The following is a 21,385-nucleotide window of genomic DNA, read 5'->3' as shown; positions in this document are numbered from 1 at the left end:
GTCTCCTGTACCGACTTGGTTCCGGTGAACAACCCCTGCCTTGTGATAGCGAGGCGGGGCATTAGGACCCGACTGAGTGCTGCGGGCTGGGCCAGGAGGCGGGGGGAGGAGTGAGTATAAAAGGCGGAATAATGTGCGCTGCCCAGCCTGAGACACAGAGACAGAGACAGAGAGAGCTCACCCAGACACCGGCACCCAGAGAGAGCTCACCCAGAGGGAGCTCACCCAGAGGAACAGCTCACCCAGAGGGAGCTCACCCAGAGAGAGCTCACCCAGAGGACCAGCTCACCCAGAGGGAGCTCACCCAGAGGAACAGCTCACCCAGAGAGAGCTCACCCAGAGAGAGCTCACCCAGAGGACCAGCTCACCCAGACACCGGCACCCAGAGAGAGCTCACCCAGAGGGAGCTCACCCAGAGGAACAGCTCACCCAGAGAGAGCTCACCCAGAGAGAGCTCACCCAGAGAGAGCTCACCCAGAGGACCAGCTCACCCAGACACCGGCACCCAGAGAGAGCTCACCCAGAGGGAGCTCATCCAGAGGGACAGCTCATCCAGAGGGACAGCTCATCCAGAGGGACAGCTCACCCAGAGGGAGCTCACCCAGAGGGACAGCTCACCCAGAGGGACAGCTCACCCAGAGGAACAGCTCACCCAGACACCGGCACCCAGAGAGCTCAGACTGACAGCGAGCCGGGGCAGCACCGAGACCAGCAGCAGCACTGCCGGCAGAGCGGCACCCAGAGCGCTGACAGCGAGCCGGAGCGGCACTGGGCTACTTTTTGTTATTTTAGTGATCTTTGTGTCTCTGCCCCAGGAGACCCCCCCCCCTCCCCCGGGACCCCCCCCTCCCCCCCCGGGACCCCCCCCTCCCCCGGGACCCCCCCCCCCCCTCCCCCGGGACCCCCTGCCCCCCCCTCCCCCGGGACCCCCCCCTCCCCCGGGACCCCCCCTCCCCCGGGACCCCCTGCCCCCCGCTCCCCCGGGACCCCCTGCCCCCCGCTCCCCCGGGACCCCCTGCCCCCCGCTTCCCCGGGACCCCCTGCCCCCCGCTTCCCCGGGACCCCCTGCCCCCCGCTCCTCCGGGACCCCCCCCCCCCCCCACGCTCCCCCGGGACCCCCAGCCCCCCGCCCTGGAGCCCCCTCCCCGCTCCTCCTGCTTCGCCGCCCTCCGGCCGCCCATGGAGCTGCCCAATTTCTACGAGCCGGAGCCGCGGGCGCTGGGGGCCGGGGGTCCGCCCCCGGGGGGGGCTTTCAGCTACCGGGACCCCCACTCCGAGCTGGGGGGCATCTGTGAGAACGAGAACTCCATCGACATCAGCGCCTACATCGACCCCGCCGCCTTTAACGAGGATTTCCTGGCGGATTTGTTCAGCCAGCAGCAGCAGGGGGCGGGAGGGGGGCACGGAGCCGGCCTGGGGCTGCCCAAGGCGGCCCGGGAGGCGGGCAAGCTGGGCCCGGAGTTTGGGGGCAGCCACAGGGGGGCTTTGGCCGGGCTCCGGGGGCACGGACCCCCTCCGGGGGGTTTCTGCTGCCTCGGCCCCCCCGCAGCCCCCGTGATGGTCAAACAGGAGCCCGCGGAGCGCTGCGGCGGCGTCCCCGGCGCCTTTCCAATGCAGCACCTCCAGTACCAGGTGGCCCAGTGCGCCCAGACCAGTGTCCAGCTGCAGGCTGCCCACCCCACGCCGCCGCCCACCCCCGTGTCCAGCCCCCAGCCCAGGCTGACCCTCGCTGCCGCCACCAAGGGAAAGAAGTCGGTGGATAAGTCGAGCCTGGAGTACCGGCTGCGGAGGGAACGCAACAACATCGCGGTGAGAAAGAGCCGGGATAAAGCCAAGCTCCGCAACGTGGAGACGCAGCATAAAGTGATGGAGCTCAGCACCGATAATGACAGGCTCCGCAAGCGGCTGGAGCAGCTCAATAGGGAGCTGGAAACTCTGCGGGGACTGTTCAGGCAACTGCCCGAGGACTCACTGCTCAAAGCCATGGGCAGCTGTGCATGACTCTGTGTCTGAGAGACAGACACACAGAGAGACAGAGAGAGAGACACAGAGAGAGACACAGACTGCGAGAGAGACACAGACTGCGAGAGACACACAGACTGAGCTGTGCAACTCCCCAACTCTCTCTCAACTCCACATCAACAGCGCAGCCCGTCTACCTGAGACTAAGACACGGGCTCAGACTGAAAACTGACTCTAGCCCCACTCTTCAGACGGCACCGGGATGGATTTGCCCCCCCCCCCCCAGCCCCCGGGTTGAAGATGTTTGAAATGTCCACAGCCTCTGGGCCAGGATGTGGAAGGAGCTGCCACCGGGCCACACAGACAGCGGGGAGCGGGGAGAACTCAGTGAATAAGCAGCAATGTGTTATTGAAGCGACTGTGCAGACTATTCTGTGTGATGGGCAGGGAATATTTGTTGATGAACTTTCTCTGAGGTGAATTGGATCAGCTGGCAGCTCCAGAGCCAGTGGCGAAGCTCGCCAGCGTCTGGCTGGTTTCCAGTCCGGCTGGAAGGGTTGGAGATTGTAACCGAATGTACAGACAGTTTTCTGACCCACTGTTCAGTGAGCTGGGTTTCTGATATCACTCTGCACTGGACTGTGTTTCAGCTGTTCCCACACACTCTCTCTGGGAGTTGCGCCTGAGTTTGTCTCTGTGGCGGGGACAGAATCTCAGCTTTTATTCCTAATGTGACGAGTGTGGACCCTGGGGCCAGCCCCAATGTTGACAGCAACTTTACAGATTTTTAAAAACTCATTTGTACCGATATTTCATATTTCCAGCAATTTTGAAAACATGTAATAAATTATATTTAACCCTCGTGAGGCTTTTTCTGTGTCAGTCTCTCAGTCCAAGCGGCTGAGTTTTTAGTTTGAGAGATCTCCTTTTCGCTAACTGACTCATCTCTCCTTAGTGTCGCCTGATGTTTCTCTGTCAGTCTGTTCAGGCATCTCTCTATTTCTCTCCCTCTCTTTTCTATCTCTCTATCTTTCTAGGGATATGGGGGTAGGGTCTGGGTGGGATTGTGGTCGGTGCAGACTCGATGGGCCGAATGGCCTTTCTCTGTGCTGTAGGGTTTCTAAGATTCTAAGGAAGATCTCCTCCCATCTCTCTATCCTTTCTCTGTCTCCACCTGTCTATCTCTCTTTCTCTACTTGCCTTTCGCTCTCTCTCTCTTCCTGTCACACTTTGTCAGTCTCTCTCTCTCTCTCCGACCCCTCTCTCCCTATCTCTATCCTTTTTTTTGCTGGCTTTCTATCAGTCTCTCTCTCTCTCTTTCTGTTAGTCTTTCCCGGCCCTTCTCTCTCCTTGTCTCTTTTCCTCGTTAGTCTTTCTCTCCCTCTCTCTCTTCCTCTTTCGTCAGTTCTCCCCTCTCTCTTTCTCTACTTGTGTGTGTGTGTGTCTCTCTATCTCGCTCTGTTGCTGTCTCTCTTTTTCTCCGTCCCCCTATCCCTATCTGTCTTTTTTTTGCCGGCTTTCTGTCAGTCTCTCTCTCCTTATCTCTTTTTTCTGTCAGTCTCTTTCTGACTCTCTCTGGTCCCCTCTCGCCCTGTGTCTCTCTGTCTCTAACGCGGTCTATCTCGGTTTACCCCGATCTCTGGGCACTTTTTCTTGTCTCTGAGCCAAGTCAAGTTAAATTATTGCGCACAGACTCGGAGTTTATCTGGATCATACTTGCGCTACGCCGGGTGTTGGGGTCTTAGTTGCAGGAGTGCCCTGAAACCAGACCCCCCAGTCCAGGGTGGAGACTGCACTGGAGTTTGAGAGGACATGCAATCCTTCCTCATTCAGACAGAGGGGGAATGGGTTGATTTTCCAGATTGGGTTTGTGCTCCTGTAACTCCGTCCGCAGTTTCACATCAGACCAGAGAGAAAGGGCGAGGAGGCAGCACCTGTGAGAAAATGAGGAAGAAAAACATCTAAAATCATTGAGCTGAACTCAGGAACAAGCAGGCTCCATGAAGCGAGATTGCAGTCTGTGTGAACTGCCTTATCAGAGAGACACATTACCAAAATAAAACAGGACAGATGCTGCAAATCTGAAATAAACACTGGAAATAGTCCGCAGGTCAGAGCTGGTGAAAGATCCTGGATCTGAAGCTGTTTCTCTGCACACTGCTTCCAGACACTCAATATTAACAGCATTTTCTGTTTTTATTACATGGTTTACAAATGTGCCGATACTGAGCTGTGTGTTAGTGTGTACATGAGAAGTGTGTCAGTGTGTCTGTCCGTGTGAGTACATGAGTGTGTCAGAGTGTATATGTGAAGTGTCCGTGTGAGTACATGAGTGTGTCAGGGTGTGTACACGAGACTTTTAAAAAATTCATTCATGGTATACGGGCATCGCTGGCTGGGCCAGCACTTATTTCACAGTAACTTCATTGCAGTGTTAATGTAAGCCTTATTTGTGACTCATAAACTTTTAAAAAAACTTTTATTGCCCATCCCTGAGCGCATTTCAGATTGCTGTGACTCTGGAGTCACGTGTAGGCCAGACTGGGTTAGGACGGCAGATTCCCTTCCCTAAAGATCAGTGAACCTCAGCAATGGTTTCATGATCATCAGTAGATTTTTAATTCCAGATTTTTTACTGAGTTCAAATTTCACCATTTGGAATTTTCTACCACAGAAAGCTGAGGCCAAAACATTGTGTGTTTTCAAGAAGGAATTAGATATAGCTCTTGGGGTGAAGGGGATCAGAGGATATGGGAGGAAAGTGGGAACAGGTTAGTGAATTGGAAGATCAGCCATGACAAGAATGAATGGCGGAGCAGGCTCAATGGGCCGAATGGCCTCCCCCAGTCCTATTTTCTATGTTTCTATGAATGCGACTGAACACTGGTTGGATTGTGAGCAAACATCCCACTCCTCTGAACTGTCTGATGGAGGGGATGATCGTGGATAAGGCCATTGAAGCTGGTTAGGTAAACATTCAATGGAACTAATATGACTTGTTCCCACCATCAGCACTCAGAGCCACTAAGGAGCTGATGAGAAATGGAGAGTCACAGGGCATGGTGGCACAGTGGTTAGCACTGCTGCCTCACAGTGCCAGGGACCCGGGTTGGACTCCCGGCTTGGGTCATTGTCTGTGTGGAGTTTGCACGTTCTCCTCGTGTCTGCGTGGGTTTCCTCCGGGTGCTCCGGTTTCCTCACACTGTTTGAAAGACGTGCTGGTTAGGGTGCATTGGCCCATTGCTGAGATTCACTGATCTTTAGGGAAGGAAATTCTCCCTCAGTGTACCCGGACAGGCGCCGGAGTGTGGCGACTCGGGGATTTTCACAGTAACTTCATTGCAGTGTTAATGTAAGCCTACTCGTGACAATAATAAATAAACTTTAAACTTTAAATCTGGTCCATTTGGCTTGGCTCCCCAGTTATTGGAGGAAGTAGAGGCTTGTTCTAATCTTTCAATCTTCCCTCGTTATGGAGAGGTGCCAGGGAACTGGAAAGTTCAAAGATTCTTTCACGCGATGTGGGGCTCGCTGGCAAAGCCAGCATTGCCCATCCCTAATTGCCCTGGAACTGGGAAGTTTGCCAGGATTTCAGTGGGCAGTTAAATGCCAATCACATCAGAATCCCAAAGACAACTTGTCAAATTCCAGGCTGGGATGTGATTGGTAATTAATTCAGATTTCAGGATTGATCAGATTGGAAGCTTCGGATCTGAGTGGGAAACGTGTTCTAATGAATTGAGTATTGATGACTTATAGATTCTGCAATTTGATTGATTTAGAATGTAAAGTTCAGATTGGTCATATTTCCAGTTCTCGGGCTGTAAGCTGGGGATTGGGCAGTGCCTGGTTACCAGTCTGGACTTGCTCACTGCCCCTCCCATCCTGCTGGGCCGAGACCAGTTCCAGTTTGGACAAAGTGCAATGTCCTGTCGAGATGCTCCGGCCTTTCTCTCTGTTTGCTTCCTGCTAATATTTAACCAGCTGCCGGGTTACTGGGGAGACAGCAGCTGCTACACAGCACAAACCATCGACTCGATACATCTCCAGTAACTTCTGTACTCATGGCCTCCACTCACCTTGACACACCCCGCCATGCTGCCCAACCTCCACCCCCACAGCCTGACCCCAACCACTGCTCCTCAACCTCCCGCCCTCACCCCTTCATCCACCAAACCCCAAAACCATCAGCCCTGCACCATCTACCACCCCACACTCCCGAACCCCGAGCACCCCTCTCCCATCCCCCCTCAACCTCCCATACCCCCTCCCCCTGCCATCTCCCCTGACTGGCCACCTCCCATACACCCTCCTCCCCCTCCCATTCATCCCACTCACAACCTCCCATTCCCTCCTCACGGGCAACCTCCCATACCCGCTTCAGATGCCAGACACCCTCACCCAGCACTGTTCCTCACCTCCCCATCATCAGCACCTCCCGCCAGGGCCCCCACCAAGAGCAGCCACAGCACCCACAGCACGCACACCGCCCACACCCAAACCCATCCTGTTGTCAGGGACGCTGCATTAAACATTAGGCAGAGTGGATTGCCTCTCAATTAACTTCCTGAGTGTCTGATTGGTTACTTACTGCTCAGCACCCTGAAGAGATTTCCCCAGTGAGAGTCAGCACCTTCAGGAACTGTATCCCAGTGAGAGTCAGCACCTTCAGGAACTGTATCCTAGTGAGAGTCAGCACCTTCAGGAACTGTATCCCAGTGAGAGTCAGCACCTTCAGGAACTGTATCCCAGTGAGAGTCAGCACCTTCAGGGACTGTATCCCAGTGAGAGTCAGCACCTTCAGGAACTGTCCCCCGGCAAGAGTCAGCACCTTCAGGAACTGTATCCCAGTGAGAGTCAGCACCTTCAGGAACTCTCCCGCAATTAGAGTCTGCACCTTCAGGAACTGTATCCCAGTGAGACTCAGCACCTTCAGGAACTGTATCCCAGTGAGAGTCAGCACCTTCAGGAACTGTATCCCAGTGAGAGTCAGCACCTTCAGGAACTGTATCCCAGTGAGAGTCAGCACCTTCAGGAACTGTATCCCAGTGAGAGTCAGCACCTTCAGGAACTGTATCCCAGTGAGAGTCAGCACCTTCAGGAACTGTATCCCAGTGAGAGTCAGCACCTTCAGGAACTGTATCCCAGTGAGAGTCAGCACCTTCAGGAACTGTATCCCAGTGAGAGTCAGCACCTTCAGGAACTGTATCCCAGTGAGAGTCAGCACCTTCAGGAACTGTATCCCAGTGAGAGTCAGCACCTTCAGGAACTGTCGCCCAGTGAGAGTCAGCACCTTGAGGAACTGTATCCCAGTGAGAGTCAGCACTTTGACGAATGGTATCCCAGTGAGAGTCAGCACCTTCAACAACTGTCCCCCAGTGAGAGTCAGCACCTTCAGGAACAGTCATTCATTTTGGTAGGACTAATTCATTTTGGTAGGACTAATTTAAATGTGGATTACAGAGTCAAAGGTATGGTTCTGAAGACTGTGGAGGAACAGAGAGATCTTGGGGTCCATACCGCAAGGATCTGTTTTGGGGCCACTGGTGTTTGTCATTTTTATTAATGACCTGGATGTGGGCGTGGAAGGATGGATTAGTAAATTCGCGGATGACACTAAAGTCGGTGGAGTTGTATACAGTGCGGAGGGAAGTGGCAGGTTACAGAGGGACATAGATAAGCTGCAGAGCTGGGCTGAGAGGTGGCAAATGGAGTTTAATGCGGAAAAATGTGAGGTGATTCACTTTGGAAGGAGTAACAGGAATACAGAGTACTGGGCTAATGGTAAGATACTTGGTAGTGTGGATGAACAGAGGGATCTGGGTGTCCATGTGCATAGATCCCTGAAAGTTGGCACCCAGGTTGATAGGGTTGTTAAGAAGGCGTACGGTGTCTTAGTTTTTATTGGTACAGGGATGGAGTTTTGGAGCCAGGAGGTCATGGTGCAACTGTACAAAACTCTGGTACGGCCGCATTTGGAGTATTGCTTACAGTTCTGGTCGCCGTATTATAGGAAAGATGTGGAAGTGTTGGAAAGGGTGCAGAGGAGATTTACCAGGATGTTGCCTGGTATGGTGGGAAAATCGTATGAGGAAAGGCTGAGGAGCTTGAGGCTGTTTTCATTAGAGAGAAGAAGGTTAAGAGGTGACTTAATAGAGGCATACAAGATGATCAGAGGATTAGATAGGGTGGATAGTGAGAGCCTTTTTCCTCGGATGGTGTTGGCTAGCACGAGGGGACATAGCTTTAAATTGAGGGGTGAGAGATATAGGACAGATGTTAGAGGTAGGTTCTTTACTCAGAGAGTAGTAAGGGCGTGGAATGCCCTGCCTGCAGCAGTGGTGGACTCGTCAACATTGAGAGCGTTCAAGTGGTTATTGGATAAACATATGGATGATATACCTGTGGGAAGTGCACCCATCTGCAGCTCCTCCAAAACCGTGTTAGGGAACTGGAGCTGGAGTTGGATGAACTTAGGATCATTAGGGACGCAGAAGTGGTCATAGACAGAAGCTTTAGGAATACGGTTACTCCGAGGAATGAAAACAGATGGGTGACGGTGAGAGGGGCTGGGAGGAAGCAGTCCATGCAGGGATCCCCGGTGGTCGTTCCCCTTAGCAACAAGTATTCCGCTTTGGATACGGTTGAGGGGGATGACATACCGGTGGTGAGCCGCAGTGAGAGGATCTCCAGCACTGTGTCCGTCTCTGTGGCTCGGGAGGGTAAGGGGCAGAGCGGGAGGGCAATAGTTATTGGGGACTTGTTAGTTAGAGGGATAGATAGGAAGTTCTGTGGCAGCAAAAGAGACTCACGGATGGTATGTTGCCTACCGGATGCCAGGGTCCGTGACGTCTCAGACCGTGTTTTCCGGATTCTGAAGGGGGAGGGGAAACAGTCACAAGTTGTGGTACACATTGGTACCAATGACATAGGTAAGCGAGGGGACGGGGATTTAAAGCAGGAATTTCTGGAGCTGGGCTGGAAGCTGAGAGCCAAGACAAAACATGTGGTCATCTCTGGTACGTTGCCGGTGCCACGTGATAGCGAGTTGAGGAACAGGGAGAGAGTGCAGTTAAACATGTGGTTGCAGGGATGGTGTACATAGAACATTACAGCGCAGAACAGGCCCTTCGGCCCACGATGTTGCACCGACCAGTTAAAAAAAAAAAAAACTGTGACCCTCCAACCTAAACCAATTTCTTTTCGTCCATGAACCTATCTACGGATCTCTTAAACGCCCCCAAACTAGGCGCATTTACTACTGATGCTGGCAGGGCATTCCAATCCCTCACCACCCTCTGGGTAAAGAACCTACCCCTGACATCGGTTCTATAACTACCCCCCCTCAATTTAAAGCCATGCCCCCTCGTGCTGGATTTCTCCATCAGAGGAAAAAGGCTATCACTATCCACCCTATCTAAACCTCTAATCATCTTATATGTTTCAATAAGATCCCCTCTTAGCCGCCGCCTTTCCAGCGAAAACAATCCCAAATCCCTCAGCCTCTCCTCATAGGATCTCCCCTCCATACCAGGCAACATCCTGGTAAACCTCCTCTGCACCCTCTCCAAAGCCTCCACATCCTTCCTGTAATGTGGGGACCAGAACTGCACACAGTACTCCAAGTGCGGCCGCACCAGAGTTGTGTACAGTTGCAACATAACGCTACGACTCCTAAATTCAATCCCCCTACCAATAAACGCCAAGACACCATATGCCTTCTTAACAACCTTATCTACTTGATTCCCAACTTTCAGGGATCTATGCACACATACACCTAGATCCCTCTGCTCCTCCACACTATTCAAAGTCCTCCCGTTAGCCCTATACTCAACACATCTGTTATTCCTACCAAAGTGAATTACCTCACACTTCTCCGCATTAAACTCCATCCGCCACCTCTCGGCCCAACTTTGCAACCTGTCTAAGTCTTCCTGCAAACTACGACACCCTTCCTCACTGTCTACCACACCACCGACTTTGGTGTCATCAGCAAATTTGCTAATCCACCCAACTATACCCTCATCCAGATCATTAATAAATATTACAAACAGCAGTGGCCCCAAAACAGATCCCTGAGGTACACCACTTGTAACCGCACTCCATGATGAATATTTACTATCAACCACCACCCTCTGTTTCCTATCCGCTAGCCAATTCCTGATCCAATTTCCTAGATCACCCCCAATCCCATACATCTGCATTTTCTGCAGAAGCCTACCATGGTGAACCTTATCAAACGCCTTACTAAAATCCATATATACCACGTCCACTGCCTTGCCCCCATCCACCTCCTTGGTCACTTTCTCAAAAAACTCAATAAGGTTAGTAAGGCACGACCTACCTGCCACAAAACCATGCTGACTATCACCTATCAATTCATTACTCTCCAAATAACTATAAATCCTATCCCTTATAATTTTTTCCAACATCTTGCCGACAACAGAAGTGAGACTCACCGGTCTATAATTCCCGGGGAAGTCTCTGTTCCCCTTCTTAAACAATGGGACAACATTCGCTAACCTCCAATCTTCTGGTACTATACCAGAGGCCAACGACGACCTGAAGATCAGAGCCAGAGGCTCTGCAATCACTTCTCTTGCCTCCCAGAGAATCCTTGGATAAATCCCATCCGGACCAGGGGATTTATCTATTTTCAGACCCTCCAGAATATCCTGCACATCCTCCTTATCAACTGTAATACTGTCTATTCTACTCCCTTGCAACCCAGTGTCCTCCTCAGCTATATTCATGTCCCCTTGCGTGAACACCGAAGAGAAATATTGGTTCAATGCTTCACCAATCTCCTCCGGTTCCACACATAACTTCCCTCTGCCATCTATAACTGGCCCTAAACTTGCCCTAACCAACCTTCTGTTCTTGACATACCTATAGAACGCCTTAGGATTCTCTTTAACCCTATCCGCCAAAGTCTTCTCATGTCCCCTTTTAGCCCTTCTAAGCTCGCTCTTCAACTCCCTCTTAGCCAATCTAAAGCTTTCTAGTGCACTACCCGAGTGCTCACGTCTCATCCGAACATAAGCCTCCTTTTTCTTTTTAACCAACAAATAAACTTTTTTGGTGCACCACGGTTCCCTAGCCCTACCAATTCCTCCTTGCCTGACAGGGACATACCTATCACAGACTCGCAGTAGCTGCTCCTTGAAAAAACTCCACATGTCGGACGTTCCCAGTCCCTGTAATCTCCTAGTCCAATCTATGTTTCCTAATTCTCTCCTAATAGCCTCATAATTACCCTTCCCCCAGCTAAAACCACTGGCCCGAGGTTCATGCCTATCCCTTTCCATCACTAAGGTGAACGTAACCGAATTGTGGTCACTATCACCAAAATGCACACCAACTTCCAAGTCTAGCACCTGGTCTGGCTCATTTCCCAGCACCAGATCCAATATAGCCTCACCTCTAGTTGTAGGAGGGAGGGTTTCAGATACGTGGATAATTGGAACACATTCTGGGGAAGGTGGGACCTGTACAAACAGGACGGGGTGCACCTGAACCAGAGGGGCACCAATATCCTAGGAGGGAAATTTGTTACGACTCTTCAGGGGGGTTTAAACTAATTTGTCAGGGGAGTGGGAAAAGGAGTTGTAGTCCAGAAGTCAGTGAGGGTGGTGAGGTATTGGGGAAGATATCAGGGTCAAGGGTGGGTACTGGTAGACAGGAAGGTGGGTTGAAGTGTGTCTACTTCAATGCAAGGAGCATCCGGAACAAGGTAGATGAACTTGGGGTGTGGATTGGTACTTGGGACTACGATGTTGTGGCCATTACGGAGACGTGGGTAGAACAAGGACAGGAATGGTTGTTGGACGTTCCGGGGTATAGATGTTTCAGTAAGTGTAGGGAAGCTGGTAAAAGAGGTGGAGGAGTAGCATTGTTAATCAAGGATAGTTTAACGGCTGCGGAAAGGCACTTCCAGGGGGATCTGCCTACTGAGGTAATATGGGCTGAGGTTACAAATAGGAAAGGAGCGGTCACGTTGTTAGGAGTTTACTATAGGCCCCCAAATAGTAATAGAGATGTGGAGAAGAAATTGCTAAGCAGATTATGGATATGTGTGGGGGTCACAGGGTAGTTGTCATGGGGGACTTTAACTTTCCAAATATTGATTGGAACCTTTTTGGTCAAATAGTTCGGATGGGGCAGTTTTTGTGCAGTGTGTGCAGGAGGGTTTCCTGACACAATATGTGGATAGGCCGACAAGAGGTGAGGCCACATTGGATTTGGTACTGGGAAATGAACAGGGCCAAGTGTTAGATTTGGTTGTGGGAGAGCACTTTGGAGATAGTGACCACAATTCGGTGTCTTTTGTTATTGCAATGGAGAGGGATAGGGCCGTACGGCAGGGCAAGGTTTACAATTGGGGGAGAGGTAATTATGATGCGATTAGGCAAGAATTAGGGGGCATAAGTTGGGAACAGAAACTGTCAGAGAAAGGAACTAATGAAAAGTGGAACTTTTTCAAGGAACAAATGCTGGATGTCCTTGATAGGTATGTCCCTGTCAGGCAGGGAGGAAATGGCCGAGTGAGGGAATCATGGTTCATGAAAGAGGTGGAATGTCTTGTGAAAAGGAAGAGGGAAGCTTATGTAGGGATGAGGAAACAAGGTTCATATGGCTCGATTGAGGGTGACAGGTTAGCAAGGAATGAGCTGAAAAAGGGGCTTAGGAGAGCTAGGAGGGGACACGAGAAGTCCTTGGCGGGTCGGATCAAGGAAAACCCCAAGGCTTTTTACTCTTATGTGAGGAATAAAAGAATGACCAGGGTGAGGTTAGGGCCGGTCAAGGACAGTAGTGGGAACTTGTGTATGGAGTCAGTAGAGATAGGCGAGGTGATGAATGAATACTTTTCTTCAGTGTTCACCAAGGAGAGGGGCCATGTTTTTGAGGAAGAGAAGGTGTTACAGGCTAATAGGCTGGAGGAAATAGATGTTCGGAGGGAGGATGTCCTGGCAGTTTTGAATAAACTGAAGGTCGATAAGTCCCCTGGGCCTGATGAAATGTATCCTAGGATTCTTTGGGAGGCAAGGGATGAGATTGCAGCGCCTTTGGCTTTGATCTTTGGGTCCTCGCTGTCCACGGGGATGGTGCCAGGGGACTGGAGAATGGCGAATGTTGTTCCTCTGTTTAAGAAAGGGAATAGAAATGACCCTGGTAATTATAGACCGGTTAGTCTTACTTTGGTGGTTGGTAAATTGATGGAAAAGGTCCTTAGGGATGGGATTTACGACCATTTAGAAAGATGCGGATTAATCCGGGATAGTCAGCACGGATTTGTGAAGGGCAAGTCGTGCCTCACAAATTTGATAGAATTTTTTGAGGAGGTAACTAAGTGTGTTGATGAAGGTAGGGCAGTTGATGTCATATACATGGATTTTAGTAAGGCTTTTGATAAGGTCCCCCATGGTCGGCTTATGATGAAACTGAGGAGGTGTGGGATAGAGGGAAAGTTGGCCGATTGGATAGGTAACTGGCTATCTGATCGAAGACAGAGGGTGGTGGTGGATGGAAAATTTTCGGATTGGAGGCAGGTTGCTAGCGGAGTGCCGCAGGGATCGGTGCTTGGTCCTCTGCTCTTTGTGATTTTTATTAATGACTTAGAGGAGGGGGCTGAAGGGTGGATCAGTAAATTTGCTGATGACACCAAGATTGGTGGAGTAGTGGATGAGGTGGAGGGCTGTTGTAGGCTGGAAAGAGACATAGATAGGATGCAAAGCTGGGCTGAAAAATGGCAAATGGAGTTTAACCCTGATAAATGTGAGGTGATTCATTTTGGTAGGACTAATTTAAATGTGGATTACAGGGTCAAATGTAGGGTTCTGAAGACTGTGGAGGAACAGAGAGATCTTGGGGTCCATATCCACAGATCTCTAAAGGTTGCCACTCAAGTGGATAGAGCTGTGAAGAAGGCCTATCGTGCGTTAGCTTTTATTAACAGGGGGTTGGAGTTTAAGAGCCGTGGGGTGATGCTGCAACTGTACAGGACCTTGGTGAGACCACATTTGGAATATTGTGTGCAGTTCTGGTCACCTCACTATAAGAAGGATGTGGAAGCGCTGGAAGGAGTGCAGAGGAGATTTACCAGGATGCTGCCTGGTTTGGAGGGTAGGTCTTATGAGGAAAGGTTGAGGGAGCTAGGACTGTTCTCTCTGGAGCGGAGGAGGCTGAGGGGAAACTTAATAGAGGTTTATAAAATGATGAAGGGGATAGATAGAGTGAACGTTCAAAGACTATTTCCTCGGGTGGATGGAGCTATTACAAGGGGGCATAACTATAGGGTTCGTGGTGGGAGATATAGGAAGGATATCAGAGATAGGTTCTTTACGCAGAGAGTGGTTGGGGTGTGGAATGGACTGCCTGCAGTGATAGTGGAGTCAGACACTTTAGGAACATTTAAGCGGTTATTAGATAGGCACATGGAGCACCAGGATGATAGAGAGTGGGATAGCTTGATCTTGGTTTCAGATAAAGCTTGGCACAACATCGTGGGCCGAAGGGCCTGTTCTGTGCTGTACTGTTCTATGTTCTATGTTCCATCCCAGTGAGAGTCAGCACGTTCAGGAACTGTATCCCAGTGAGTTTTAGCACCTTCAGCATCTATCCCCCAGTGAGTGTCAGCATCTTCAGGATCTGTATCCCAGTGAGAGTCAGCACCTTCAGGAACTGCCCCCCAGTGAGTGTCAGCATCTTCAGGAACTGTATCCCAGTGAGAGTCAGCACCTTAAGGAACTGTATCCCAGTGAGAGTCAGCATCTTCAGGATCTGTATCCCAGTGAGAGTCAGCACCTTCAGGAACTGCCCCCCAGTGAGAGTCAGCACCTTAAGGAACTGTATCCCAGTGAGAGTCAGCATCTTCAGGATCTGTATCCCAGTGAGAGTCAGCACCTTCAGGAACTGTATCCCAGTGAGAGTCAACACCTTCAGGAACTGTATCCCAGTGAGAGTCAGCACCTTCAGGAACTGTATCCCAGTGAGAGTCAGCACCTTCAGGAACTGTCCCAGTGAGAGTCAACAGCTTCAGGAACTCTATCCCAGTGAGAGTCAGCACCTTCAGGAACTGCCCCCCAGTGAGAGTCAGCACCTTCAGGAACTGTATCCCAGTGAGAGTCAGCACCTTCAGGAACTGTATCCCAGTGAGAGTCAGCACCTTCAGGAACTGTATCCCAGTGAGAGTCAGCACCTTCAGGAACTGTATCCCAGTGAGAGTCAACACCTTCAGGAACTGTATCCCAGTGAGAGTCAGCACCTTCAGGAACTGTATCCCAGTGAGAGTCAGCACCTTCAGGAACTGTATCCCAGTGAGAGTCAGCACCTTCAGGAACTGTATCCCAGTGAGAGTCAGCACCTTCAGGAACTGTATCCCACTGAGAGTCAGCACCTTCAGGAACTGTATCCCAGTGAGAGTCAGCACCCTCCGGAACTGTATTCCAGTGAGAGTCAGCACCTTCAGGAATGTCCCCCAGTGAGAGTCAGCACCTTCAGGAACTGTATCCGAGTGAGCGTCAAGAACTTTATGAATGAGGAGGGATGATAACACATTAAAACCGATATATGTCTGTCACTGAAATTGTGCACCAGTAACTTGCATTATTCTTTTTTTGCAATGTTCTGTATTCTGTGGTTAATTTCATCACTCAGCAGTATCGTCAATGGCAGTTCAGGATTTCAGCAGTACTGATTGGCAGAAGAAGTTTCTGGAAGTTCTTTTCTGGGTGGCAGGACTGAATATTCCCTCTAAATCTGATTTCCTTTCGCCCCGGAGAGTGAGGTCCTGTTCTCTTCTTTTCTGGGAACTTTCACACATAGAAACATAGAAACTAGAAGCAGGAGGAGGCCATTCAGCCCTTCCAGCCTGCTCCACCATTCATCTTGATCATGGCTGATCATCAAATTCAATATCCTGATCCTGCCTTCCCCCCATATCCCTTGGTCCCTTTAGCCCATATGATCTTTAGGAATTTGATAGTCATATTGCAGCTCTGGCGAGCAGTGCGGTAACATTTAGTCTGACTCCAACAAAGCTCTCAGTGTGAGGCGAGGTTCAACGTCAACTGTCGATGTAGCATCCAGTTCCAAACTGCATTCCCTGTCACCCCTCGCATTTACCCTGCCAGTTATAGAATCCTACAGTGCAGAAGGAGACCATTCGGCCCATCGAGTCTGCACTGACCACTATCCCACCCAGGCCCTATCCCCATAAACCCATGTATTTCCCCTAGCTAGTTCCCCTCACACTATGGGGCAATTTAGCATGGCCAATCCACCTAACCCGCACACCTTTGGAGTGTAGGAGGAAACTGGAGCACCCGGAGGAAACCCACACAGACACAGGGAGAATGTGCAGACTCAGCACAAACAGTGACCCAAGCCGGGAATTGAACCCGCGTCCCTGACGCTGTGAGGCAGCAGTGCTAACCACTATGCCACCGTGCCACCCCAAACCTACACATTTTGGGACACTGAGGGGCAATTTCGCCTGACCAATCCACTGAACCAATACGTCTTTGAAGTGTGGGAGGAAACCAGAGCACCTGGAGGAAACTCACAGACACAAGGAGAACCTGTCGACACCTTACTGTCACCTGAGGCCGGAATCGAGCCCAGGTCCTTGGTGCTGTGAGCCAGCAATGCTAACCACTGTGCCACTGTGCCACGTGGTAAAGGCACTGGCTTGTCTTTCTTTGAGATTATTTTTGTTGTTGGTTTAATTTGGAAGCTACATGTTACTAAACAAAGTAAGTGTCCGCTCTCAGTCATCAGGGCATTTACCAGTCGGAACATTTGGTTTGATGAATGCGGGAAAAGTTTTCAATTCCTCAAACTGAAGAAAATAAATTCTTGGTTAAATGTGGTAATCTTTAGTGAAAAGTAGGCCAGTTTTATTAAAAGCAGAGGCAATTCACACACAGCCTGTAATCTATTCACTTTCACACCTAATTCAAACTGCCCTTGAAGGTTCCGTACAGACAAGTTCCAGCTGCTCCTTTCATTTTCTGCTGTTTCCTTATAAAAACGTTACAAATAAATGATGTGAAGCTGTGTTAATTATTTTTAGCCTGGCTATATTGTAAATACAGGAGATTGTCTTTTCCTGTACCCAGTAGTTGACACAGATATCCTCACCCTCTGTCTAAATCCGATCTTTCCATCTCACCATCCTCACATCGACCAGCTCAGCAGCTAAATCACTTCAATCTATTCCAGCAGCCAAGATCACACATGAGCAGCAGAATTAGGGACCATTCGGCCCCTTGAACGGGCTGTGCCGTTCAGTACGATCAGTGTTAATAATCTCAATCCAAGACTCCAACACAATATGACACTCAAAGGCCACACCAATAATCAAATATCTCCTCTCTCACCCACCCAACCAGCTCAGCACAATACCCAAACCCGTTCCCACCACCCCACTGCTCACTCCCAAACACAATTCAACTAAACAGATCCACAACCCAACACCTATCCACCAATAACGACAAAATACTGCGGATGGTGGAATCTGAAACAAAAACAGAAAATGCTGGAATTTCTCAGCGGGTCTGACAGCCTCTGCGAGAGAGAATAGAGCCAATGCTTCAAATCTGGATGACTCTTTGTCTATCTTTCGAACACATCCCCACCTCTGTTGAACCCGGCACAACCTCACCATTCTCACTTTGATTTTATTTTATTCTTTCACAGACTTGAGTCTCACTGGCTAGGGCAGCATTTATTGCCCATCCCTAGTTGTCCTTGAGAAGGTGGTGGTGAACTGCCTTCTCAAACCACTGCAGTCCGTGCGGTGTAGGTACACCCACAGCACTGTTAGGGAAGAAATTCCAGGATTTTGCCCCAGCGATAATGAAGGAACGGCAATATTTTTACAAATCTGGATGGTGAGTGACTTGGAGGGAAATATCCAGGTGGTGGTTTTTCCAGGTACCTGCTGCCCTTGTCCTTCTAGATGGTAGTGGTCATGGGTTTGGAAGGTTCTGCCTAAGTGAGTTACTGGTGAGTTGCTATAGGGCATCTTGTCTTGTAGTGACAGAGCGACAGAGCGACAGAGTGACAGAGTGAGCCTGCTGCTGCACCTGAATCATGGAGTTATTAGAGCACAGAATGTGGCCATTCAGTCCATCCATTTCCTCCCAATCCAGGGGCAGTTGACGATGAGAGAAATAAATCTGCGTGTGGAATTGAATGGAACTGCAAGGCTGGCTTGTGGGATTCCACTAAAAGTAAAGTTAAAGTTTATTTATTAGTCACAAGTAAGGCTTACATTAACACTGCAATGAAGTTACTGTGAAATTCCCCTAGTCGCCACACTCCGGTGCCTGTTTCGGTCAATGCATCTAACCAGCATGTCTTTCAGACTGTGGGAGGAAACCGGAGCGCCCGGAGGAAACCCACGCAGACACGGGGAGAACGTGCAAACTCCACACAGACAGTGACCCAAACTGGGAATCGAACCCAGGTCCCTGGCGCTGTGAGGTAGCAGTGTCAACCACTGTGCCACCATGCAGCCTCTCCAATTGCATTTAAAAATGAAACTGGAAATATGAGATAAAGATGAATCTCATGGGATCCAGGGTGAGGTATCTAAATGGATACAAAATTGGCTTCTTGACAGAAGCCAGAGGGTGGTTGTAGAGAGTTGTTTTTCAAACTGGAGGCCTGTGACCAGCAGTGTGCCTCAGGGATCAGTGCTGTGCCCACTGTTATTTGTCATTTATATTAATGATTTGGATGAGAATATAGGGGGCATGGTTAGTAAGTTTGCAGATGACACCAAGATTGGTGGCATGGTGAACAGTGAGGAAGGTTATCTCCAATTGCAGCGGGATCTTGATCAATTGGGCCAGTGATCTGACGAATGGCAGATGGAGTTTAATTTAGACAAATGTGAGGTAATGCATTTTGGTAGATTGAACCAGGGCAGGACTTACTCAGTTAATGGTAGGGCGTTGGGGAGAGTTACAGAACAAAGAGATCTTGGGGTACATGTTCATAGCTCCTTGAAAGTGGAGTCACAGGTGGACAGAGTGGTGAAGAAGGCATTCGGCATGCTTGGTTTCATCGGTCAGAGCATTGAATACAGGAGTTGGGATGTCTTGTTGAAGTTGTACAAGACATTGGTAAGGCCACACTTGGAATACTCTGTGCAATTCTGGTCACCCTATTATAGAAAGGATATTATTAAAGTAGAAAGAGTGCAGAAAAGATTTACTAGGATGCTACCGGGACTTGATGGATTGAGTTATAAGGAGAGGCTGGATCGACTGGGACTTTTTTCTCTGGAGCATAGGAGGCTGAGGGATGACCTTATAGAGGTCTATAAAATAATGAGGGGCACAGACAAGGTAGACAGTCAATATCTTTTCCCAAAGGTGGGGAAGTCTAAAACTAGAGGGCATAGGTTTAAGGTGAGAGGGGAGAGATACAAAAGTGTCCAGAGGGGCAATTTTTTCACACACAGGGTGGTAAGTGTCTGGAACAAGCTGCCAGAGGTAGTAGTAGAGGCGGGTACAATTTTATCTTTTAAAAAGCATTTAGATAGTTACATGGATACGATGGGTATAGAGGGATATGGGCCAAATGCGGGCAATTGGGGTTAGCTTAGGAGTTTTAAAAAATAAGGGCGGCACGGACAAGTTGGGCCGAAGGGCCTGTTTCCATGCTGTAAACCTCTATGACTCTATGACTTTATGAGATGGAAATAAAAATGATCTCTTAAAATATAACATACTGAGACAATGATGACTATTAAAAACCCTCAATTACCAAAATAAAACAGGCAGAGTGAAGACTGTCTTTACATGAAGCAGAATGGTTTTGTTTGGATATAAATCATTGGCTGATAGGAGTGGATGTGATAACACTCAGAAGCTGATAGGGTGAAGACTGTTTGTTCGAGTGGGTGCAGGCTGCAGACCGAGGGAAACATGCTTTACCAGTTCACTCTGAAAACTCACAAAACAACCCTGAGGCTGACAAACAGCTCCTCCCAACCACCTCCGGCAGCACGGCGGAGTGTAACATTCCTCAGGGAAAGACCGATTGATCAGCTGATTTGAGCTAAGGGGGAGATCCAACAGACCAAGAGCAGACAATGGCTAAGTCTTATGGTATCATCGAATGGCTAAAGCACAGAAAGAGGCCAGTCTGCCCATCGTGTTTGCATCAGTTCTCTGCTCCGCCAGCCCCTGCCTTATCTCCATTGCCCTGTCAATCATACTGAACACCTCTTGTGAACTTGCCTCCACCACACTCCCATCCAGTGCATTCCAGACCATAACCACTCGCTGTGTGAAAATAATCACCTTATACCAGTGTCATCTGGCTCTCAATTCTTTTACTGTCAGGAACAGCTTCTTCCTAAAAACTCTGTCCAGAACCCCCTGGATTTTCAACATCTGGATTAAATCTTGTCTCAATCTTCTCTTCTCCAATGGTAAACAGTATCAGCTTCTGTTATAGAATGTGGGCCTCGGTTGCAAGTCCAGCATGTTTTGCCCATCCCCAATTGTTCTTGAACTGATTTCACGGATGTGATTTTCCTGTCCCGCTGCACTGCTCGAATAGCGTAGCAGCTGCGAAATGTCAGCGAGAGGCCAAAAGCGGGAATTGCGACCGGCATCCGGCTGCTCCCAATCTTCCCGGGCCGCTTTTCCCAATGTAATCAGCGTTGAGGCAGGGAACAGCGCGTTGCTGATTATCATATGCAAATTGTAATTTGCATCTACCTAGTGAGTCCGGGGTGCAATGGTTTGGGCTCGCTAATGTTTCTGACCACACCGGTGGAGGTCCACACCAGCTGTGTTCATGTATACAAACTCTACAACTGGGGGGTGGGGGCTGGTTCTTGGAGGCTGGGACTGGCCGGCAGGAGGCCGGCATTTGGGGGGAGGGGATCTGCGATTGGGGAGGAGGTGCATGTGAAAAATGTATACTGGGAGCTTGGTGCATGTGCAGTGGCTCCCTCAGCAGTCTGATGCCGGCCTCTCATGTGGGATTAGGCCCCCCCACTATCCCCGTAACTCCATGAATTTAGCATGTTTGACTGTGGGAGGAAACCGGAGCACCCGAAGGAAACCCACGCAGACACGGGGAGAATGTGCAAACTCCACACAGACAGTGACCCAAGCCGGGAATTGAACCCGGGTCCCTGGCGCTGTGAGACAGCAGTGCTAACCACTGTGCCACTGTGCTGCCCAGTTATGTGAATCTTTCCTTCGTTTGAAGCCTCATGATCTAATATTCTATGTAAAAGCTGCAAGATTCTAACCAATCTATTTGAGAGGTTGAATGAATTAAGATTATAACCATTCGATTTAGAAGAACATAGAACACAGAACATAGAAAAGCTACAGCACAAACAGGCCCTTTGGCCCACAAGTTGCGCCGAACAATTTCCTTACCTTTTAGA

General features: G+C 49.9%; 1 protein-coding gene across 2 annotated transcripts in view; it reads left to right on the top strand.

Moving 5' to 3' along the window:
* The first annotated feature begins 1,098 nt into the window (after window positions 1-1,098).
* The window catches only part of cebpa (CCAAT enhancer binding protein alpha), a 373,760-nt gene continuing 353,473 nt past the window's right edge, over window positions 1,099-21,385 (top strand). Inside the window, exon 1 of one of the 2 annotated variants that reach the window (XR_013497595.1) lies at window positions 1,099-2,488. Coding sequence is in view for 1 of the 2 variants with exons in the window: in XM_078210506.1 (XP_078066632.1) it covers window positions 1,180-2,001 (822 nt within the window). In the remaining variant the exon portion in view is untranslated. Of the gene's footprint in view, window positions 2,825-21,385 lie in introns of those variants that run through there. The other variant, XM_078210506.1, reaches the window with a different exon arrangement.

This window comes from Mustelus asterias, chromosome 4 (assembly GCF_964213995.1).
Source record: "Mustelus asterias chromosome 4, sMusAst1.hap1.1, whole genome shotgun sequence".
Lineage (NCBI taxonomy): Eukaryota > Metazoa > Chordata > Chondrichthyes > Carcharhiniformes > Triakidae > Mustelus > Mustelus asterias.
The sequence above is the reverse complement of the archived record's forward strand: the minus strand, read 5'-3'. Positions and strand labels throughout refer to the sequence as shown.